This window comes from Pan troglodytes, chromosome 20 (assembly GCF_028858775.2).
Source record: "Pan troglodytes isolate AG18354 chromosome 20, NHGRI_mPanTro3-v2.0_pri, whole genome shotgun sequence".
Classification (NCBI taxonomy): domain Eukaryota; kingdom Metazoa; phylum Chordata; class Mammalia; order Primates; family Hominidae; genus Pan; species Pan troglodytes.
The window spans coordinates 47070924-47093861 of record NC_072418.2 but is presented as its reverse complement, the minus strand read 5'-3'; the positions used below and the strand labels follow the sequence as shown (position 1 = coordinate 47093861).

Genomic DNA, 22938 nt, shown 5'->3' with positions numbered 1-22938 from the left:
TAATATAACAGGCCTGAGACTGCAAATCTTAGAAAGGACTGCTTATAAGACTGGCCTTTAGCTGGTGTTAGGAAACATGGAGTTTGAGAGGGTTGCCACCATTCCATAACTGGTGGGCATGGTTCAAGTTATTCTGAACACTTGCTCCCCTTCTTGGAGTCTAGAATCTTGATATGTACCAGAGGGATGGTACCTACATGATTAGTCCCAATAAGAACCTTTGGTACGGGTTGATAATTAATTTCCATTGTAGACATTTCACAAGTACGATCACAATTCAATACTGGAGGAATTGAGACCTGTTACTCCATGCACAAAGGATCTTTGCAAATTTACATCTGATTCCCTCCAGATATTATCCAAGAACATTTTCCCTTTGCTGATTATTTGTATCCTGTCACTATAATATAGTCATGAGTACAACTATATTCTGAGTCCTCTTAGCAAATCATAGAATCTGGAGAGATTGTCTTAGGGACCTCCAACCCACTATGCAAATTGAGACAGCATGGATCTTCATAAAGTACCTAGCATCCTGAAAAGATACAGTCTAGAACATTAAGTATAAAAATCAAAGCTATCTCTAGTAGATTTGATTATAAAAATCAAATCTATCTCTAGAGATAGATTTTTCTGAAGAAAGCCTTTTAACCTAATGTACTCAAAATATCACCACGGTGTCTATGAATGGAATGGCACTCAATCCTGCTCTTTGTCCTAACTGGTTCCAGACTGTTAGAGGCCGCACTGCTGTCATGCTATTGTTCCCTACCCATACACACCTTTTCTTAAAATAATCTTTGTTGATTTTTTACATCCACATGTATACCCCTTGATTTCTATCTCCAGGATTTTTCCACTCCTTCACTTATGCTTAAAGCGAGCTCACATGCATTATGTATGAGGACAGCTGAAGACACTCACCAATTTTTCTCTATATTCAAACTAGAGAATTTTTTTTTGAAAACCAATTTCCACAATCTTATTCCTTAATTTTGAGTCATGTCATACTATTATATGATACTTGGTACATATCCAAAGAAAAGGAAATCAGTATGTTCAAGTGTTATCTCCATCCCCCCATGTTTATTGCAGCACCATTCACGATAGCCAGGAAATAGGCCAAGGTATGTAATCAACCTAAGTGTCCACTGGATGAATGAATAAAGAAAATGGGGCAAATATACACATCAGAGTACTATTTAGCCATGAAAAACAACAAAATTCTATCACTCACAGCAAAGTGAATGAGACTTACAGGGCATTATATTAAGTGATATATGCCAGGCACAGAAAGATACATACCACATGTTCTCACACATATGTGGAACCTCAAAAAGTTAACTTCATAGAAGTAGAGAGTAGAATAGTAGTTCTTAGAGGTGAGGAGGCAGGGTGGTAGCCAAAGGTTGGTTAATGAATACAGAAATACAGGCAGGTAGGAGGAATAAGTTCTAGTGTTTTACACCACTACAGGGTGACAGTAATTAACAATGTATTATTTTCAAATAGCTAGGACAGTGAATTTTAAGGGTTCCCAACACAAATAAATGATAAATGTTTGAGGTGATGGGTACGTTAATTACACTGATTTGATCATTACACATTGTATACTTGTATTAACTATCACACTGTACCCCATAAATGAGTACAACAGTTATGTGTCATTTAAAAATAATGACAAAAGCATATCAAGATTCAAGCGCCTCTTGTAGCGCTTCCCACAGTCCTCACATTTAGATGTTTTCTCTCCACTTTGGTCTCTTTGTTGGTCTTTAAGGCATGAACTGTGCACAATGCTCTTCCCACAGTCCTCACATTGAAGTAGTTTTTCTCTACTGTGGAGTCTCTGATGGGTTAGATGAGTTGAGGCCCATCTGAAGCTCTTTCCACACTTCTCACATTTGTATGGCTTTTCCCCAGTGTGAACCCTCTGATGGGAATGAAGCTGTGAATTCTCAGTAAATCTCTTCCCACACTCTTCACATTTGAATGGCTTTTCATCACCATGGAGTCTCTTATGATTCAAAATACTTGAGGCCCGGCTAAAGCTCTTCCCACATTCTTTACAATTATAAGGTCTCTCTCCGGTGTGGACCCTCTGGTGCATGTCAAGATTAAACTTACTGTTGAAGCCCTTCCCACACTCTTCACATTTGTATGGCTTTACTCCAGTGTGGACTCTGCGATGAGAATAAAGTTGTGAATTCTGAGTAAATCTTTTCCCACACTCTTCACATTTGAATGGTTTTTCTCCACTGTGGACTCTACGATGGGTATAAAGTTGTGAATTCTGAGTAAATCTTTTCCCACATTCTTCACATTTAAATGGTTTTTCTCCACTGTGGATTCTCTGATGATTCAAAAGACATGAGGCCCAGCCAAAGCTCTTCCCACATTCCTTACAATTATAGGGTTTCTCTCCTCTGTGGACCCTCTGATGAAAGTCAAGATCCAACCTCCTTTTGTAGCCCTTCCCACACTCCTCACATCTATATGGCTTTTCTCCACTGTGGGCTCTCTGGTGAGAATAACGTTGTGAATTTGTATAAAATCCCTTCCCACATTCTTCACATTTGAATGGTGTCTCTCCACTGTGGACTCGCACATGTCTTGAAAGACCTGAGGCCCATCTGAAGCTCTTTCCACATTCTTTACAATTATATGGCTTCTCCCCTGTGTGGTCTATCTGATGCTTATAAAGATCTTGCCTATAAATGAAGCGTTTTCCACATTCCTCACATTTGTACCGTTTCTCTCCTGTGTGGACCATGCGATGACTATTAAGTGCTGATTTCAGACCAAAGCTCTTACCACATGTATCACATCTGAATGGTTTCTCTCGCATGTGAACCATGGAATGCCTATTAAGATTTGCTCTACTACGGAAGCTCTTACAACATATATCACATTTGAATGGCTTCTCCCCAGTATGGATTCTTTGATGTTCCTGAAGCTGGGAATCATGAATGAAGGCCTTCCCACATTTCTCACAAATATGAGGTTTCACTCCTGTGTGTAATTTACGATGAACATAAAGTCCTGATCTACGACTAAAGCCTTTCCCACACTGCTCACATTTGAATGGTTTCTCTCCAGTGTGGATTCTCTGATGAATTTGCAGATGTGAGCTCTGATTGAATTCCTTACCACACACATCACAATTATAGAGTTTCTCCCCCATGTGAACTCTCTGATGAATACGAAGAGCTGAGCTATAACAGAAACTCTTTCCACATTCATCACATGTATGAGACTTCTCTCTTGACTGTAATTGTTGATGAAGATCAAGGACGGAGACATCACTAAAGGACTTTTTACATGTCCTACCCTCAGAAGGTTTCTGTCTTATGTGAATTATAGATAGTCCTGCATCAACCTGGCAGGGCATATCATCTTGTTTGGAGAACTGAAAGCTGTTTACCATGGAGTCTTGAAACCTGGTTAAGTCACTTGAAATTTGTTCCCAGGTTTGATGACTGAACAAGCCTTCATGTGTTCCTGATTCTGAAACAGTCTCCATCTCCGTTTGGATCTTGCCTCCTACAATGACACAGAATTAAGAGATGTAGGCAAGTAAAGCTTTTATTCAGTGTTATCAAGATTTCATACTTAGGACATAGGCTGAAATTTTAATAAATACAGGGAATGTTCAGATTGTATTTTCCTTTTTTTTTTTTTTTTTTTTCGAGATGGAGTCTCGCTCTGTCCCCCAGGCTGGAGTGCAGTGGTGTGATCTCCACTCACTGCAAGCTCCACCTCCTGGGTTGTTCACACCATTCTCCTGCCTCAGCCTCCTCAGTAGCTGGGACTACAGGCGCCCGCCACCACGCCCAGCTAATTTTTTGTATTCTTAGTACAGACGGGTTTTCACTGTGTTAGCCAGGATGGTCTCGATCCCCTGACCTTGTGATCCGCCCTCCTCAGCCTCCCAAAGTGCTGGGATTACAGGCGTAAGCCACTGCGCCCAGCCCTGTATTTTCCTTTTTTTAAGAGAGTGTCTCCCTCTGTCACCCAGGCTGGAGTGCAGGGAGACAATCATGGCTCACTGCAGCCTTGACCTCCTGGGCTCAAGTGATCCTCCCACCTCTGCCTCCTGAGTAGCTAGGACTACAGGCACATACCACCATAACTAGCTAATTTTTACACTTTTTGTAGAGACAAGGTCTTGCTATGTTGCCAAGGCTGGTCTTGAACTCCTGGCCACAAGTGATACTCCCATTTTGGCCTCCCAAAGTGCTGGGATTACAGGCTTGAGCCACTGTGCCCAGCGAATGTGTTTTCCAAGTACACTATGGACTCTGGTTTGCATGAGACCAATTCAGAACCACACCAAGTGTCATATGTGAAATACTTGGTAGAAATAAAACTTTGCATGGTAAATTATGTAACTAATAAATTATGTAAACAGTGAAATATGAATCAAATGTGAACTTTAAGGAGAAGCCATAACATCATCAAAACTTTGTATATTTTAGTTTGTATTGTATATCCTTATGAAGTAAAGAAATTATCCTAAGTCACAAAGAGGCCTGGGTGATGTCCTCAGCATCTGAGAGGCAATCTCTCAGTCCTTAAAATGTCATGCCTTAGGAGAGTGTCTTTGTTTGCCTGGAGGTAGTAGGTCTAGTAAGTCACTCTGGACGGTGTAATACTATGATTTAGGATTATGGGTGGCCACACCTATGAGGAGAATGTGGTGCTCACTATGTGAGAAAGACCAACAATGTGATTTATGGTGAGGCTTTAGGTCATGTGGAATCAGTCAACCAGGAGACTGAGACTACTCATACGGGAAAGAAATCAACCAATAATGGCTATGTAATTAACAGACAACGATTACTCTGAATACCAGGGCTCAGGAAAGCTTCCCTGATAGGCTCTCCTCCCGTCTAATGTCACACCTTAATCTTGGGGATGTAATGCATCCTGATTTCATGGGGAGAGTACAATACAAAGTTCCATTTGATACTTCCCTGGACTGTCTCTTACTTGATTTTTCTCCTAATTGTAATATGCATCTTTCCCCTATAAAAACCCATAATTTTAAGAATATGGAACATGAAGGTAATTTGGGGAAACCACTGAATTTGTCATTGGTATGCAGTGACGGCAGTCTTCTGTGAGCTGTCACTTTAAACTTTGTAATTGGTTAAGCTCATCACAATACTAAATATCAAATACCTAGGAGTATTTATGTCTACATTTTCAGAGTATTCCTGCACAAGAATTTTTGCAGAACATGTATAATCTCATTTGTCTGTACTGATATGAACAATAACTTGGTTACCTGAAATAGAAAAGGATCAGAAACCTTCAGTTTTGATGGGAATCTGAAAGGCTGGACCTGACAGAAATACACAAAGGGGGATGCTCCTGATGAGACAATGAAAGTTGGTAAGATCACCTGGGATGAAAAGAACGCCTAAGGGGTCATGCCCTGATTGGTTCCATGTGAAGTTATTGGACTGTCTCATTGAAAACAGATAGCAGAAAAAATATGATGTAAAGAAATAGACCTTTATACCCATTTTCAAAATAAACACTACAGACTCTTAGTGAGCTGTAAAATAAATCTGAAACCTTCTAAAAAGCATTTAGGAAAAAGAACCAGAATAGAAATTATCATAGCATCGTGACAAACAGGAAAGGTGCCATTATATGAAATGCCTACTAAAGGTACTCATACACATCTACATGCACAAAATATTTTCATCCTGGTGATGATGAAAGATGTATTTCTTACTATGGCTCATGGTCATAAAACATTGAAAATCTTGGTCAGGATATTACCACATTCTGAATTAAGTAAATCAAATGGAAAGTCAATTTTGAATGGCTGAATCTTAGGAAACATTAGTAAGTAAGTGTGTACCTACTGGTGCACATTAGTACATGGATATAATTAAAACATCATCCCTTATAAATAAGAGATTTTTGGGAAGAAGGAGGAGTCTCTTTCAGGATGTTAACATTTTGAGAGGGCAGTTTCCTGATTCCTTCCAGGATATAAAGTTCACCAGTTCAAAATACAGCACATGTCTCTATACAAAGAAAAGGAAGATTGTACGAAATCTGTATTCTTTAACATGTTTAACAAATTTGTAAAAAATAAAGATGCAGAAATATATACCACGCTATCAAACAAAGATGACTAGAAATACAGGCAACATTCAGATGTGTGACTTGTGTCACCCTTATCCTCATTCTTCTTTCTCTAGGAGAAGGAAAGAGAAACCGGGGGTTGGTGATGTACATGTAGACATTGGAAGAGGCAAACAGGCTGCAGATGGGTAAATCTCTCGAAGGAAAGGTAGCTGGAAAGCTGGTTATTTTCTGAGACATCAGAGAATTGAAAGTTTTTTCCCCTTGTATAGGAGAGCTGTTTCAGAAGGAGACATCAGAATCTTCCTTTGAAAAGTTTTCTTTTGGCCAGGCGTGGTGGCTCATGCCTGCAATCCCAGCACTTTGGGAGGCCGAGGTGGGCAGATCACCTGAAGTCAGGTATTTGAGACCAGCTTGGCCAACATGGTGAAACTCTGTCTCTACTAAAAAATACAAAAAAATTAGCTGGGCATGGTGGCATATACCTATAATTCCAGCTACTTGGGAGGCTGAGGCAGGAGAATCACTTGAACCCGGGACACGGAGGCTACAGTGAGCCGACATGGCACCACTGCACTCCAGTCTGTGTGACAGAGGGAGACTCCGTCTCAAAAAATAAAATAAAATAAAATAAAGAAAGAAAAATACACTAAAAGGTTTCTTTTCACAGATGAATATTCTCCCTACAAAAAGCTCCAAGACAAGATCATCATGGCGGACGGAAGGCAGGACTAGATTGCAGCTCCAACTCAGACGGACAAAGCAGCATACAGAGTCCCCCATTGTGAATTTTACCTCCAGATCAACTGCAAAAACAAACTAGCAATCCCAAGAGGACCCACAGACCCTCTGAAGGAAGTGGACTGCTCCTGCAGGACCCTGGAGACACCCCAAATACTGTGAGTGCCCCAACTGTGGAAGTGAGAAAAAGCCTCCTCTACTGAACACACACCCTCACTGGAGAAACTGAAGGTCTGTTTGTGGGAGAAGTTTCCGACCTTACCTGGAGCTGAGTCAATTTAGAGAGCTGAGTAAGATACAGGGGTAGACAAAGCAACAGAAAGGCCTTCGGACCTCGTTGGGTCCCTAAGCAGGCCATTCTTGCCTGGCATCACAGGGATCCATCAGGAAGGCAGCCAGAGGAGCAGGGGGTGGGGAACTCCACAAGGAGAAAGAAGTATCCAGCTGAACTTGATAGCAGTTTGAACCGGGCAAGAAGCCTCCTGGCCAGAACTTGGGGGAGGGTGTGAATCCAGTGTGCAGACTCACAGGCAGGGGAAGACCCAAGCCCTTTTCTTTTGCAGCTGAGAGGTGGGTAGCCTGGGGCAAGGTCTCAAACCCAGCTTGCCTACTGCCTGGAAACAGACTCAGGGCTGTGAGTGGGGGCATGGTGGTTTGCATGGGAGCTGGGTGAGGCCTATGACCGCCAGCTTTCCCCTACTTCCCAGACAATTTGCATGACTCAGCAGAGGCAGCCATAATCCTCCTAGGTACACAACTCCAGTAACCTGGGAACCTCACCCACATCCCCTACAGCAGCCACAGCAAGACCCACCCAAGCAGAGTCTAAGCTCAGACACACCTAGCCCTCCCCCTCCCTGATGGTCCTTCCCTACTCCCCCTGGTAGCTGAAGACAAAGGGCATATAATCTTGGGAGTTCTAGGGCCTCATCCACCTCTGGCTCCTCTCCATACTACCACAGCTGATGCTCTCTGGAAAGTGCCACCTCCTGGAGGGAGACCAACCAGCACAAAAATAAAGCATTAAACCACCAAAGCTAAGAAACCTCACGGAGTCCATTGCACACCCCCACCACCTCCACTGGAACAGGCGTTGATATCTATGGTTGAGAGACCCACAGACAGTTCATATCACAGGACTCTGTGCAGACAGCCCCCAGTACCAGCCCAGAGCTGGGTAGACTTGCTGGGTAGCTAAACCCAGAATAGAGACAACAATCACAGCAGTTTGGCTCACAGGAGGCCACATCCATAGGAAAAGGGGGAGAGTACTACATCAAGGGAACACCCTGTGGGACAAAAGAATCTGAACAACAGCCTTCAGCCCTAGACCTTACCTCTGACAGAGCCTACCCAAATGAGAAGGAACCAGAAAACCAACTCTGGTAATATGACAAAACAAGGCACTTTAACATCCACCAAAATATCACACTAGTTCACCAGCAATGGCTCCAAACCAAGAAGAAATCCCTGATTTACCTGAAAAGGAATTCAGGAGGTTAGTTATTAAGCTAATCAGGGAGGCACCAGAGAAAGGTGAAGCCCAGCACAAGGAAATCCAAAAAATGATACAATAAGTGAAGGGAGAAATATTCAAGGAAATAGATAGCTTAAATAAAAAAAAATAAAAAATTCAGGAAACACTGGACACACTTATAGAAATGCAAAATGCTCTGGAAAGTCTCAGCAATAGAATTGAACAAGTAGAAGAAAGAAATTCAGAGCTTGAAGACAAGTTCTTCGAATTAACCCAATCCAACAAAGACAAAGAAAAAAGAATACGAAAATATGAACAAAGCCTCAAAGAAGTATGGGATTATGTTAAATGACCAAACCTAAGAATAATCAGTGTTCCTGAGGAAGAAGAGAATTCTAAAAGCTTGGAAAACATATTTGGGGAAATAATCGAGGAAAACTTGCCCAGCCTTGCTAGACACCTAGACAACCAAATACAAGAAGCACAAAGAGCACTTTGGAAATTAATTGCAAAAAGATCATTGCCTAGGCACATTGTCATCAGGTTATCCAAAGTTAAGACGAAGGAAAGAATCTTAAGAGCTGTGAGACAGAAGCACCAGGTAACCTATAAAGGAAAACCTATCAGATTAACAGCAGATTCCTCAACAGAAACCCTACAAGCTAGAAGAGATTGGGGCCCTATCTTCAGCCTCCTTAAACAAAACAATTATCAGCCAAGAATTTTGTATCCACCAAAACTAAGCATCATATATGAACGGAAGATACAGTCTTTTTCAGACAAATGCTGACAGAATTTGCCACTACCAAGCCACCACTACAAGAACTGCTAAAAGGAGCTCTAAATCTTGAAACAAATCCTGGAAACACATCAAAACAGAACCTCTTTAAAGCATAAATCACACAGGACCTATACAACAAAAACACATATTAAAAAGCAAAAACAAAAAAATACAAAAACCAAAGTACACAGGCAACAAATAGCAAGATGAATGCAACGGCACCTCACATCTCAATACTAACATTGAATGTAAATGGCCTAAATGCTCCACTTAAAAGATACAGAACTGCAGAATGGATATGAGCTCACCAACCAACCATCTGCTGCCTTCAGGTGACTCACCTAACATGTAAGGAGTCATATAAACTTAAAGTAAAAAGGTGGAAAAGGCATTTTATGCAAATGGACACCAAAAATGAGCAGGGGTAGCTATTCTGATATCAGACAAAACAAACTTTAAAGCAACAGCAGTTAAAAGAGACAGAGGGACATTATATAATGTAAAAGGCCTTGTCCAACAGGAAAATATCATAATCCTAAACATATATGCACCTAACACTGGAACTCCCAAATTTATAAAACAATTACTAATAGACCTAAGAAATGTGGTAGACAGCAACACAATAATAGTGGGGGACTTCAAGACCCCACTGACAGCATCAGACAGGTCATCAAGAAAGAAAGTCAACAAAGAAACAAAGAATTTAAACTATATCTTGCAACAAATGGACTTAACAGATATATACAGAACATTTCATCCAATAACCACAGAATACACACACTATTCAACAGCATATGGAACTTTCTCCAAGAGAGACCATATGATAGGCCATAAAACGAGCCTCAATTAATTTAAGAAAACTGAAATTATATCAAGCACTCTCTCAGACCACAGTGGAATAAAACTGGAAATCAACTCCAAGAGGAACCTTCAAAACCATGCAAATACATGGAAATTAAATAATCTGCTCCTGAATGACCATTGGGTCAAAAATGAAATCAAGATAGAAATTAAAAAATTATTCAAACTGAAAGACAATAATGACACAACCTATGAAAACCTCTGGGATACAGCTAAGATGGTGCTAAGAGGAAAGTTCATAGCCCTAAATGCCTACATCAAAAAGACTGAAAGAGCACAAACTTAAATTCTAAGATCACACCTCAAGGAACTAGAGAAACAAGAACAAACCAAACCCAAACCCAGCAGAAGAAAGGAAAGAACCAAGATCAGAGCAGAAATAAATGAAATTGAAACAAAACAAAACAAAACAAAACAAAAAATACAAAAGATAAATGAAACAAAAAGCTGGTTTTTTGAAAAGATAAATAAAATTGATAGGCCATTAGCAAGATTACCCAAGAAAATAAGCGATAAAATCCAAATAACCTCACTAAGAAATGAAACAGGAGATATTACAACTGACACCACTGCAATACAAAAGATCATTCTAGGCTACTGTGAACACCTTTACACACATAAACTAGAAAACCTGGAAGAGGTGGATAAATTCCTGGAAAAATGCAACCCTCCTGGCTTAAATCAGGAAAAATTAGATATCCTGAACAGACCAATAACAAGCCATGAGATTGAAATGGTAATTTAAAAATTACAAACAAAAAAAGTCCAGGACCAGATGGATTCCCAGCAGAATTCCACCAGACACTCAAAGAAGAATTGATACCAATTCTTTTGACGCTATTTCACAAGATAGAGAAAGAAGGAACCCTTCCTAATTCATTCTAGGAAACCAGCATCACCCTAATACCAAAACCAGGAAAGAACATAATCAAAAAAGAAAACTACAGACCGATATACTTGATGAACATTGATGCTAAAATCCTTAACAAAATACTAGGTAACTTAATCCAACAACATATCAAAAAGATAATCCATCATGATCAAATGGGTTTCATGCCAGGGATGCAGGGATGGTTTAACATACCCAAGTCAATAAATGTGATACACCACATAAACAGAATTAAAAATGAAAATCACTTGATCATCTCAATAGATGTAGAAAAAGCATCTGACAAAATCCAGCAACGCTGTATGATTAAAACTCTCACAAAATCAGCATACAAGGGACATATCTCAATGTAATAAAAGCCGTCTATGACAAACCCACAGCAAACATAACACTGAATAGGGAAAAGTTGAAAGCATTCCCTCTGAGAACTGGAACAAGACAAGAACATCTGCTCTCACCACTTCTCAACATAGTACTGGAAGTCCTAGCCAGAGCAATCAGACAAGAGAAAGAAATAAGGGGCACCCAAGTTGGTAAAGAGGAAGTCAAACTGTCACTGTTTGCTAATGATATGATCATCTACATTGAAAATCCTAAAGACTCCTCCAGAAAGCTCCTGGAACTGATAAAATAATTCAGCAAAGTTTCTGGATACAAGATTAATGTACACAAATCAGTAGCTCTTCTACACACCACCAGCAACCAAGCAGAGAATCAAATCAAGAACCCAACCCCTATTATAATAGTTGCAAAAAAAATCAAATACTCAGGAATATACCTAACCAAGGAGTCAAAAGACCTCTACAAGGAAAACTACAGAATGCTGCTGAAAGAAATCATACATGACACAAACAAATGGAAACACATCTCATGCTCATGGATGGGTGCAATCAATATTGTGAAAATGACCATACTGCTAAAAGCAATCTACAAATTAAATGCAATCCCTATCAAAACATCACCATCATTCTTCATAGAATTAGAAAAAAAAATGCTAAAATTCATATGGAACCAAAAAAGAGCTCGCAGAGCCAAAGCAAGACTAAAGCAAAAAGAACAAATCTGGAGGCATCACACTAACTGATTTCAAACTATACTATAAGACCATAGTCACCAAAACAGCATGGTACTGGTATAAAAATAGGCACATAGACCAAAGGAACAGAATAGAGAACCCAGAAATAAACCCAAATCCTTACAGCCAATTGATCTTCGACAAAGCAAACAAAAACATAAAGTGGGGGAAAGGACACCCTTTTCAACAAATGATGCTGGGATAATTGGCTAGCCACATGTAGGAGAATGAAACTGGATCTTCATCCCTCACCTTATACAAAAATCAATTCAAGATAGATTAAGGACTCAAATCTAAGACCTGAAACTATAAAAATTCTAGAAGGTAACATTAGAAAAATCCTTCTAGACATTGGCTTAGGCAAGGATTTCATGATCAAGAACACAAAAATAAATGCAATAAAAACAAAGATAAATAATTGGGACCTAATTAAACTAAAGAGCTTTTGCACAGCAAAAGGAACAGTCACCAGAATAAACAGACAACCCACAGAGTGGGAGAATATCTTTATAATCTGTACATCTGACAAAGGACTAATATCCAGAATCTACAACAAACTCAAACAAATCAGTAAGAAAAAAACCAAACAACCCCATCAAAAAGTGGGCTAAGAACATGAATAGACAATTTTCAAAAGAAGATATAGATGGCCAACAAACATATTTTAAAAAGCTCAAAATCACTAATGATCAGGGAAATGCAAATCAAAACCACAATGCGATACCACCTTACTCCTGCAAGAATGGCCATAATCAAAAATCAAAAAAACAGTAGATGTTGGCATGGATGTGGTGTTCAGGGAACACTTCTGCACTGCTGGTGGGAATGTAAACTAGTACAGCCACTATGGAAAACAATGTGGAAATTCCTTAAAGAACTAAAAGTAGAACTACCATTTGATCCAGCAATCCCACTACTGGGTATCTATCCAGAGGAAAAGAAGTCATTACACGAAAAAGATACTTGCACACGCATGTTTACAGCAGCACAATTCAAAATTGCAAAATCGTGGAACCAACACAAATGCCCATCAATCAACGAGTGAATAAAGAAAACTGTGGTATTATATATGATGGAATACTACTCAGCCATAAAAAGGAATGAATTAATAGCATTTGCAGCAACCTGGATGAGACTGGAGACTATTATTCTAAGTGAAGTAACTCAGGAATGGAAAACCAAACATCATATATTCTCACTGATATGTGGGAGCTAACCTACGAGGATGCAAAGGCATAAGAATGAGACAATGGCCTGTAATCCCAGCACTTTGGGAGGCCGAGGCGGGTGGATCACGAGGTCAGGAGATCGAGACCATCCTGGCTAACTCGGTAAAACCCGTATCTACTAAAAATATTTAAAAAATTAGCAGGGCATCGTGGCAGGCGCCTGTAGTCCCAGCTACTTGGGAGGCTGAGGCAGAAGAATGGCGTGAACCTGGGAGGCGGAGCCTGCAGTGAGCCGAGATGGCACCACTGCACTCCAGCCTGGGCAACAGAGCGAGACTCTGTTTAAAAAAAAAAAAAAAGAGAGAAATGGACTTTGGGGACTTGCAGGAAAGAGTGGGAGGAGGGCGAGAGACAAAAGACTACAAATATGGTGCAGCGTATACTGCTCGGGTGATGAGCGCACCAAATTCTCACAAATCACTAAAGAACTTATGTAACCAAATATCACCTATACCCCAATAACTTATGGAAAATTTTTAAAAAATAAAAATAAAAACATAAAGCTCCAAGACAAGTCAGAGAGAAGGCATAATACTCAGTGTGGCCATAAAAAGAACACTTAGAAGTTTCCATGGGATGTAGGTGAACTGCACATACCTAAAAATAGTATCCCAACAAGGAATCCTAAGAAAGTTCTAATTAGATAGGCAGCCATCAAAAGACAGAAACATGATCTGCAATAGCTCTCATTCACTCTAGTTTGTGTATCACTTATTAGCTATCTATCTCCATGATTCCTGGAGACACTGAAGTTCCCCTCATCCATTAATTTATTTATCAGGATAACAAATAATTAGATACCTGCCATGTAGCAGAACAATACCTTCTAGCCTGTGAATAGACAGCCATGAGCAAAACAGCTAAAATTCATCCTCTTAGACATCACATTCCTGGGGGTAAAAGTGACAGGTAAACAGAAATATATAAGACACAGTGCAAGACAGCACAAGAAGAAAAAAATAGAGCAGTGTTTTGTTTGTTTTTTTGAGACAGAGTCTTACTTTGTCACCAAGGCTGGAGTGCGGTGGCTCCAGCTCGGCTCACTGCAACCTCCGCTTCCTGGGTTCAAGTGATTCTCCTGCCTCAGCCTCCCGAGTAGCTGAGACTACAGGCACACACTACCACGCCTGGCAAATTTTGTATTTTTAGTAGAGATGGGATTTCACCATGTTGGCCAGGCTGGTCTCGAACTCCTGACCTCAGTGATCCACCCACCTTGGTCTCCGAAAGTAGTGGGATTACAGGCGTGAGCTACCGCGCCTGGCCTAGAATAGTATTTTAAATAGGGTGGTTGGAAATGGCCTCTCTAAAACTGAACAGAGACTTGAAAATGCTTAAAGGAGAAGCCAGAAAGTTTTAAGGTGAAAGAGTATTCTGATCAGAGAGAAAAGCAAGTAAGGGCTCTGAGGCAGAAGCTTCAGTAGTAGACAGAACAATGATTCATAAAAGATGTCCACATCCAGTACCCAAGACCTATGAACATGTTATATTACACAGCAAGGGGGACTGGGATTGCAGATGCAATTAAGGTCACTAATCAGCTAACAAGAAAGTGAGGTCATTGTGAATCATCCGGGGTAACCAACACAATTACAAGGAACCTGAAAGGCAGGAGAGAGAGGCATAAGAAGAGTGGCAGAGTGAGCATGACTATGGAAGAAGGGTCAGAAATGCAAAGTAGCTGCCTTTGAAGATGGAGGAAGGGAAACAAGAGCCAAGGAGTGCCTAGAGACTGGTAAACCAAAATAAAGGCTTCTCCTCAAGAGCATCCAGAAAGAAACAAACACCTACAGACAGCTTGATAATTGTCCGGTGAGACGTGTCAGACTTCAGGCCTAAAGAACAGAAAGATAATAAATTTTTGTTGTTTAGTCGACTAAATGTGTGGTCATTGGTTACTACAACAGGCAATACAGTGTCCTTGGCAGGTCAGAGAAACGGTAGGGAGGACAACGTGGCTGGAAGGACAAGGCAAAAGGGAGACGACAGGAGATGTAGTCAGAGAGGTGGTGGGGGATGAAAAGCAGATCACATGGTCTCTAAAAGGCACTTAAAACACTTGTAACTTAAGTAAACATAAGAAGCCAGCCGGTCGCGGTGGCTCACGCCTGTAATCCCAGCACTTTGGGAGGCCAAGGCGGGCGGATCACGAGGTCAGGAGATCGAGACCATCCTGGCTAACACGGTGAAACCCCGTCTCTGCTAAAAATACAAAAAATTAGCCGGGCATGGTGGCGGGCATCTGTAGTCCCAGCTACTCAGCAGGCTGAGGCAGGAGAATGGCATGAACCCGGGAAGCAGAGCTTGCAGTCAGCCGAGATTGCACCACTGCACTCCAGCCTGGGCGACACAGCGAGACTCCATCTCAAAAAAAAAAAAAAGAAGCCAGAAAGGCTTTTGAGCCGAGGAATGGCAGTCTGACTTACATTTCCTAAGGAATATATTGGCTGCCATGAGGAAAACAGATGTCAGGGTGGGAAAAGTGGGAGCAGGGCAACCAGCCGAAAGTCAGCTGTAATAATTCAGGAAAGAGGTCTGGCCATTTAGACCAGGACAACAGAGCTGGGCAACAGACAGAAGTAAAACAGACGGGAGAGTCATGCACAAGGACACAGAGTTGCTTGCTTCTTACCTAAATTCCCTTCTCTTTGGGTTGCTATCTCCATCATCCAAAACTTTTCTTCCTTTAGGAAGTAGAAAGTATCTCTGTGGAGTGATTGATGCCCTGTGAATGTGAAAAGTCATGTGCTTAGTGCCAATATATCCTAGAAAAAAATCTAAGTAAAATTTACTAGAAACTTAGGTTCCCAATGCACACTCAAACTTGAACACTCTAGGATACAAAGCCACTCCTGGTCCTGATGTTCCCTTACAAAGGGTGCCTGTCCTCACCCACTGAGAGCAGGTTCCTGAAGTTCTCCAGCATCACTTCTCGGTACAGTTTCCTCTGGGCAAGGTCCAGCAGCCTCAGCTCCTCCTCAGTGAAGACCACAGCCACGTCCTTGAAGGTCACTGCCTCCTACAGCATCGAACATATGCAACCTCAGTCTCATGACCAATGACTACTAAGAGAGGGGTGGCACTGAGCAGACAGAGGGGAGGAATGAGAAGCTGTTTTGGATCTTGAGAGACATAGGTCAACACACAGACTTCCTTTTTTATTATTTTATTTTATTTATTTATTTATTTTGAGACAGTCTTGCTCTGTTGCCCGGGCTGGAGTGCAGTGGCATGATCTTGGCTCACTGCAACCTCCGATTCCCAGGTTCAAGTGATCCTCCCGCCTCAGCCTCCCAAGTAGCTGGGATTACAGGTGCCTGCCACCATGCCTGGCTAATTTTTGTATTTTTAATAGAGATGGGGTTTCACCACATTGGCCAGGCTGGTCTCAAACTCCTGACCTCAGGTGATCCGCCTGCCTCGGCCTCCCAAAGTGCTGGGATTACAGGCATGAGCCACTGCGCCCAGCCAACTCATAGATTTCCTATTCATTCTGTCTGTATCCTGATAATGATGGATTTTCCTGAGCTCCACCAGAAGTGCAATGATGGAAAAGACCTCCTGTAGGTTTACTTTGTGCACTTACTGAGTCTCCTTGTAAGTAACCCTGTAGGACTCTAAATGCAGCATCCTGGGCTGCACGTATATAGGTTTCAATGAATCTTGCCAACTGCCCCAGTAACATTTAACAATTCAGTCCCAGTCTCGTCTGATAATTCCCATTGTTCTCTCTCATACTTGAACCCTGAATGTTATCATTTTTCTTTAATATCTGCCACCAAACTAACAAAGCTTGTGGTAACCTGTGTGGGACAGCTATACAGTACATCCTGTGTACTCTCAAGGCATAAACTACATACATTGATTGCAGCATTGATCTATGATCTGCAGACAGTGTGCCTAAAAGCACATCCCAAGGCTCTGTGCCTTCCTGGTCACATGACCTTGGACAAGTTCACCTATTTACTCCCTCTCTAATAATTTTCATATTATAGTTTTTTCAATGATTAAACAAGGAAATACGTGCAGCATTGGGAAAGTTGATCAGTGCAGACTAAATACCTAATAAACACTAGCTTTTTAAAATTATGTTTTATTATTATTGTCATTGTTGCCATCTATTTTATCTCATTTCATGTCTGCATAGTATTCCAAAGAATTGATAATCTATTTTTATCTACTCTAAATAATCTTTAATTTTATATATGCTCATTAATACCAATCCTGTAAAAAAAAAACATTTTGGGTAGATTTTACTACTGTTTATTTAAAATAATTTTAAATGAAAATTAAAATGTCAATAAATAGGCATATTTAAAATTGTGATCATATAATATCAGGTCTCAATTTTTTACCAAACCCTAATCTTTCAAGAGGATACATGTACACTGATTTGTCTTACCATAACCAAGAGCAGGTTATCAATTTTCCCATGATTTTTGTAATCATATTAGGAAGAATTTAACAGTCTCACTTATTTGATTATAAATAATACCATCACCTTTTCAAATATTTATTGGCCATCTCAATTTCTCCTTTTAAACTTGCCTGTTAATGTCTTTTATTCACATTCCTTTGGATTTTCTTTTTCTATTCTGTACATAAGATTCTTATTTTGGATTTTATCTTTTTCAAATATACAAGTAGTGAATATTTTCGCTCTAGGCTGTTATATTTTCTGGTAACATTGTGTGAGGTACCCTTTACCATACTGAAAGTAAAGATTTTCTATCATGACTATGGTTATCACTGTCCTTGGGTGCCTGGAGCACTGGGTGCATCTGAGTAGGTGTCACATCAGGAAGAAAGAAGATCACCCCAAAATGGTGCCTGGGAGGAGCAGTGCCACCTGTGGACGCTGGCTCTCGTGTTGGCACAACACAACAGGCTATAACTGCTTAACTGCTGCTTCACACAAGGATTATTGGAGGTGTTCACACGGGAAGAGCTAGATTCTGTTTGTCCCATGCTATATCTCTGTTGTACTCCCTAAGTCTTCCCAAGACTGAGAAGAACCTGTGAGAATATGAGTAGTGAGAAGAAATACGGCCGGGCACGGTGGCTCACGTCTGCAATTCCAGCACTTTGGGAGGCTAAGACAGGCAGATCACCTGAGGTCAGGAGTTTGAGACCAGCCTGGCCAAGATGATGAAACCCCGTCTCTACTAAAAATACAAAAATTATCTGGGTGTGGTGGTGTGTGCCTGTAGTCCCAGCTACTCGGGAGGCTGAAGCAGGAGAATCACTTGAACTACGGAGGTGGAGGTTGCAATGAGCCAAAATCAGGCCACTGCACTCCAGCCTTGGCGACAGAACAAGTCTCCATAAAAGAAATTTTAACAGCAAGAGAGGCAAGCTCTACTCACCTTCAACGTGGTCATTTTTCCTCCTATTTCAGGGAATATTCAGAGTCCTGAGTGATACAGTGCGAGGGAAAGCAGAATCCTGCCTGGAAAGTACCAGGGAAGGCAGAAAAAGAGACATGAAAGTGTGGCCAGGGATGCCATCCACCAACACGAATGTGTATTGTAAATTAACACATGAATGTTCACAACAGCATCGTTCATAGTAACCCAAAACTGCACACCAACAAATTCCCTCCTATGCGTACATGGATAGACAAATTGTGGCCTATCCATACAATGGAATCTTATTTGGAAATTAAAAGGAATGAAGTACTGATTCATGCTACAACACGCATGAACTTTGGAAAGATGATGCTAAGTGAAAGAAGCCAGTCACATAGGAAGGCCCACATATTGCATGATCCCATATCTATGAAATTCCAGAGTAGGCAAATGTATATAACGAGAAAGTAGGTAGGTGGTCTCTGCATATTTGAGGTGACAAAGAGGATTAACTATAAGTGAGCACAAGGAGCCTTAATGGGGGATGAAAATTATTTAAACTGAATTATGGTGATGTTTATTCCACTCCACAAAGTTCCTAAAAATCATTAAAGTGTACATACGAAATGGGTAGTTTCTATGATATATAGACTACACCTCAATGAAGTTGGACAAAGCATTGGTAATTGTTCATCCACATGTCATTTAACTTAATAAGACTGGATTCTGGATCTACACTGATAGAATCTTTATAGTTGAATGAATGAATAAGCAAATGAAGGAGAAGGGAGAGTTCACCTTTACAGTAGAATGTGCACTAATAAATGTATTTCTCCTTACAAAATTTTATTTAACTAAAAAATTAGGGAGTGTATATTGAGAGCAACTTGAATCTGTGTTCCTGGGGTAAAAAAAAAAAATTCAAAATAATTTTACAATGCGGAAATCTGACAAACATGACTTTAGCCAAGTGAACAAAGTTGAGATCACCAATGAAGTGACAAACTGACATATGGCCCCTGTTATGTTGCAATAAGAAATTTACCACTTCAGGCTGGGCACGGTGGCTCATGCCTGTAATCCCACACTTTGGGAGGCCAAGGCGGTTGAATCACCTGAGGTCAGGAGTCTGAGACCAGCCTGGCCAACATGGTGAAACCCCGTCTCTACTAAAAATACAAAAATTAGCCGGATGTGGTGGCAGGCACCTGTAATCCCAGCTACTTGGGAGGCTGAGGCAGGAGAATAGCTTGAACCCAGGAGGTGGAGGTTGCCATGAGCTGAGATCGTGCCATGCACTACAGCCTGGGCGACAAGAACGAAACTCCGTCTCAAAAAAAAAAAAAAAAAAGAGAGAGATTTACCACTTCTGTGGTATTCCGGCAAAAAATGCATAATTTGAAGTTAAACGTGAAATACATCAGAAAAACTCCAAATGAACATCTTTGACCAAAATAACTTCATCTATACTCTTCAAAAATAACAAGGATAAAATATCAAGAAAAAAAGATGAAAGCTATGCTATCTTTCAAGATTAAAGACTAAAAAAACATGACAACTGAAAGCAACACCCATGCCCGAAGACACATCCTATACACTCTCGGTTGGGGTGAGCATCTCTGTCAAAGAAAAAAGCCAAGGATCACTCACGTAGAGCTTTGCCCTCAGAAGCCAAGAAGTCCCTCCCTGCAGCTCTTTTGGAAAGGTCGGGCTGGGTAAGGAGAAGGCTGTGAAACACTCTGACCGTGGTCGCCATGCCCCATAAAAGTTAAATGCTCCTCTCCCCTCCTGGAAGTGGATGCAACCCTCGCCTTCCTAAAAGAGAGGTCAGAAGGCGTCCGGGATCACCCAGCGTCTTGCAGGGATCAGGGAGAAGGGCCGGTGCCCCTGCAGCTGGAGTTTCACCCCACCCGGGGACCTGACAGGCTTCGTGGGAAATTAACAAGAGACCACCAGTCACCAAGTGACAGGGGCTGCTTTAAGGCTCTCATTTGTGTTACCGCTTTCAGTTCCCAAAACGATTCTATTAGGATGGTCCTAAACTCCCCATCTTAAAGAACTGTAACGGGAGACCCAAGGAGATTAAGTAACATCCCAACGTTTTATCGCGAGGAAGTGGCCACGCGCGTGGGGTGCAGGGAGGCGGAGTGGGCGAGCTCAGAGCCCCGGAGACCCTAAAACCAGGCGAGACGCGACCCGACCAAGTCCCAAACACCCCGGGGACGCGAGGAGAGCCCCAAGCCCAAGAAGGCTCCACTGACGAGAACGAAAACAGCGGCCCCGCTCTGCCAAACCTCTGCTCTCCGACGAGGTTTCTTTTCCCCTAATTCGATCACCAGTTCGTTAAGGATCCAATGCGTAGGTCCAGGAAATTCAGAAGGGTCTCGCAGAACTGACCCAAACTACCAGGGACAAAACTGCAGCAACCTCACAGTAACGGAGCGGAAGTGGCCCGCTACTCCACTGAGTGTCTGGACTCCACTTCCCAGAATTCCTGAGACAAACTGACCGCGACGACCCCGAGCGTCTGGACTACACTTCCCAGAATTCCCTGGGATCCACCTGCCGGAGTCAAATTGACCGAGACGCCACTGAGCGTCTGGACTACATTTCCCAGAAATCCCCTGATTCGCCTGCCGGAGCCAAGCTGACCGCTACTCCACTGAGCGTCTGGACTACCATTCCCAGAATTGCTTGTATCCTCCTCCTGGAGCCAGTGTGTACGACTCCACAGAGCATTTGGATTACCCTCCTCCGAATGCTGAAGGAAAAACGCTCAAAATCTCATTCTTCAGGGGGAAGCGTTGCCACTCCAGGGTGCCCACTGGGAACGAATCCCAAAGCCACGAGCGCCTGCCTAGTGGGGAATGTGAACTGTTATCCTGAGAGTCGTCCTTCTCTCTCCCTGGTTCAGGACAGAAAATACTGAATAGACAGGAATTTCTGAAGTCTAAACGCCTCCAATGATAACAGGAGTGTTATTGGAAAGGTAACAAGCGAGAAGACAGTCTTCGAGGAGTTAAGTTTTGCTAATCTAATGGTAAGAAATGGTATCTAAATGTAGTTTTAATTTGTATTTGTTCTTTTGTAAATAAAGTGGAACATTCTTGCATATTTTCCGTTGCCATTATTATAGTCTTTGTGAATTGGTTCTTTTGTAAATAAAGTGGAACATCCTTGCATATTTTCCGTTGCCATTATTATAGTCTTTGTGAATTGGTCAAATAGTTTGCCCACATTTCTATTGAGTGTTTAGTTTTTTTCCCTCCGTTAAGTATTATTTACATATTCATATTAACATTGTATCAAATATTGCTCAACCAAAAAGCTTTTTTCCTTTGACTTGTTTTTCGCTATGCAAAACGTTTTTAACGTGGTCGTTTTATTATTTAAAAAACATTTTTGAGGTGTAATTCACAAAACAAAATTATTTTAAGGCACATAATTCAATGGCAATGGCATCTAGTAGGAATACAGTGTTGTTAATATATACGAGTTAAGAAGCCATCACTTAGGCAGATAGGGTATGGGAGCCCTCGGTAAGGCTTTTCTTTTTAATGAAAAGCAGCCCCAAATTATTTCCCTTCCTAAGGAAGAGCAGCCTGTAAAATCCAGCTGCCGCAGACATAGATACCAGCAGTTGTGCCAATCATGTTAAAGATGGCGGCTCCATCTTCCCTTCTCTTTGTCAGCCACGTGCACAGTAAGAAGCTGACAAGATGGGCCAATCAACTGGGAAGCCTATTTGCATAAGAAGATTAGGGTGGGGCGACCAGCCTTCCCCACGCACTATGTTAACGTCATAACTGATCGAACCAATCTATGACCCCTATGTAAATCAGACACTGCCTCCTCAAACTGGTTTGTAAAACTCAGCACATTCACTGCCAGCCGACCCTTTTCCGCTCGGAGACCCCTTCCTCTATGGAGGAACCTGTTTCTCTTTTTCTTCTCCCTATTAAACCTCCGCTCCTAAACTGAGGAGTTTTTGTGTGTCCGTGTCCTAAATTTTCCTGGCGCTTAACGACGAACCCCGGGTTTAAACCTCAGACAAAGTAGCTGCTTCATTGTGAAACCACCACCTCTTGAATTCCAAAACATTTTTATCACCCAAAGAAAACCCCATGCCCACTAAGCAATCACTACTGTTGTCCATAATCCCATTCCTGGGGAAACATGAATCTTTCTCTCTTTTCTATTACCTATTTTGGACAAATCATAAAAATGAATGGAACATTTTGTTTCTAACTCCCTTTGCTTAGCATAATATTTTTAATGTTATTCACATCATACCACGTATCAGTACTTCATTCCTTTTCATAGATGAATATTTTATGTTTATACTACAATGTTTCTCCATTCATACATTGACGCACATTTGGCTTCTTTTCACCTTTTGGCTGTAGTGAACAGTGTTGCTACAAATATTCGT

At 41.4% G+C, this 22938-nt stretch overlaps 1 protein-coding gene across 9 annotated transcripts; it reads right to left on the bottom strand.

Moving 5' to 3' along the window:
• Positions 1-1058: 1058 nt before the first annotated feature.
• ZNF225 (zinc finger protein 225) lies at positions 1059-22232 on the bottom strand. 9 transcript variants are annotated; one of them, XM_063801885.1, is made up of 8 exons: positions 20801-20985; positions 20157-20321; positions 18525-18607; positions 16051-16177; positions 15791-15883; positions 14160-14993; positions 13982-14048; positions 1059-3543 (listed from the first exon to the last, which is right to left on the bottom strand). In XM_063801885.1, the coding sequence occupies exon 8, from the start codon at positions 3521-3523 to the stop codon at positions 1658-1660; it is 1866 nt and encodes a 621-aa protein (XP_063657955.1). In that variant the 5' UTR covers positions 3524-3543; positions 13982-14048; positions 14160-14993; positions 15791-15883; positions 16051-16177; positions 18525-18607; positions 20157-20321; positions 20801-20985; the 3' UTR covers positions 1059-1657. The 9 variants fall into 9 exon arrangements, with proteins under 9 accessions (XP_063657955.1, XP_063657957.1, XP_063657954.1 ...); XM_063801887.1 differs by lacking the exon at positions 13982-14048 and having other exon boundaries at positions 14950-14993; XM_063801884.1 differs by lacking the exon at positions 20157-20321 and having other exon boundaries at positions 14950-14993; positions 20801-20971.
• Positions 22233-22938: the final 706 nt, after the last annotated feature.

Bases quoted from the DNA above. Each gene is read 5' to 3' on its own strand.
- ZNF225 (XM_001160657.7), bottom strand. The intron at 15,884-16,050 runs GTGAGGACAGGC...TCACATTCACAG, and splicing joins CAGGAACCTGCTCTCAGTGG to GGCATCAATCACTCCACAGA. The intron at 3,544-15,790 runs GTAAGAAGCAAG...GTGTCATTGTAG, and splicing joins CCAAAGAGAAGGGAATTTAG to GAGGCAAGATCCAAACGGAG.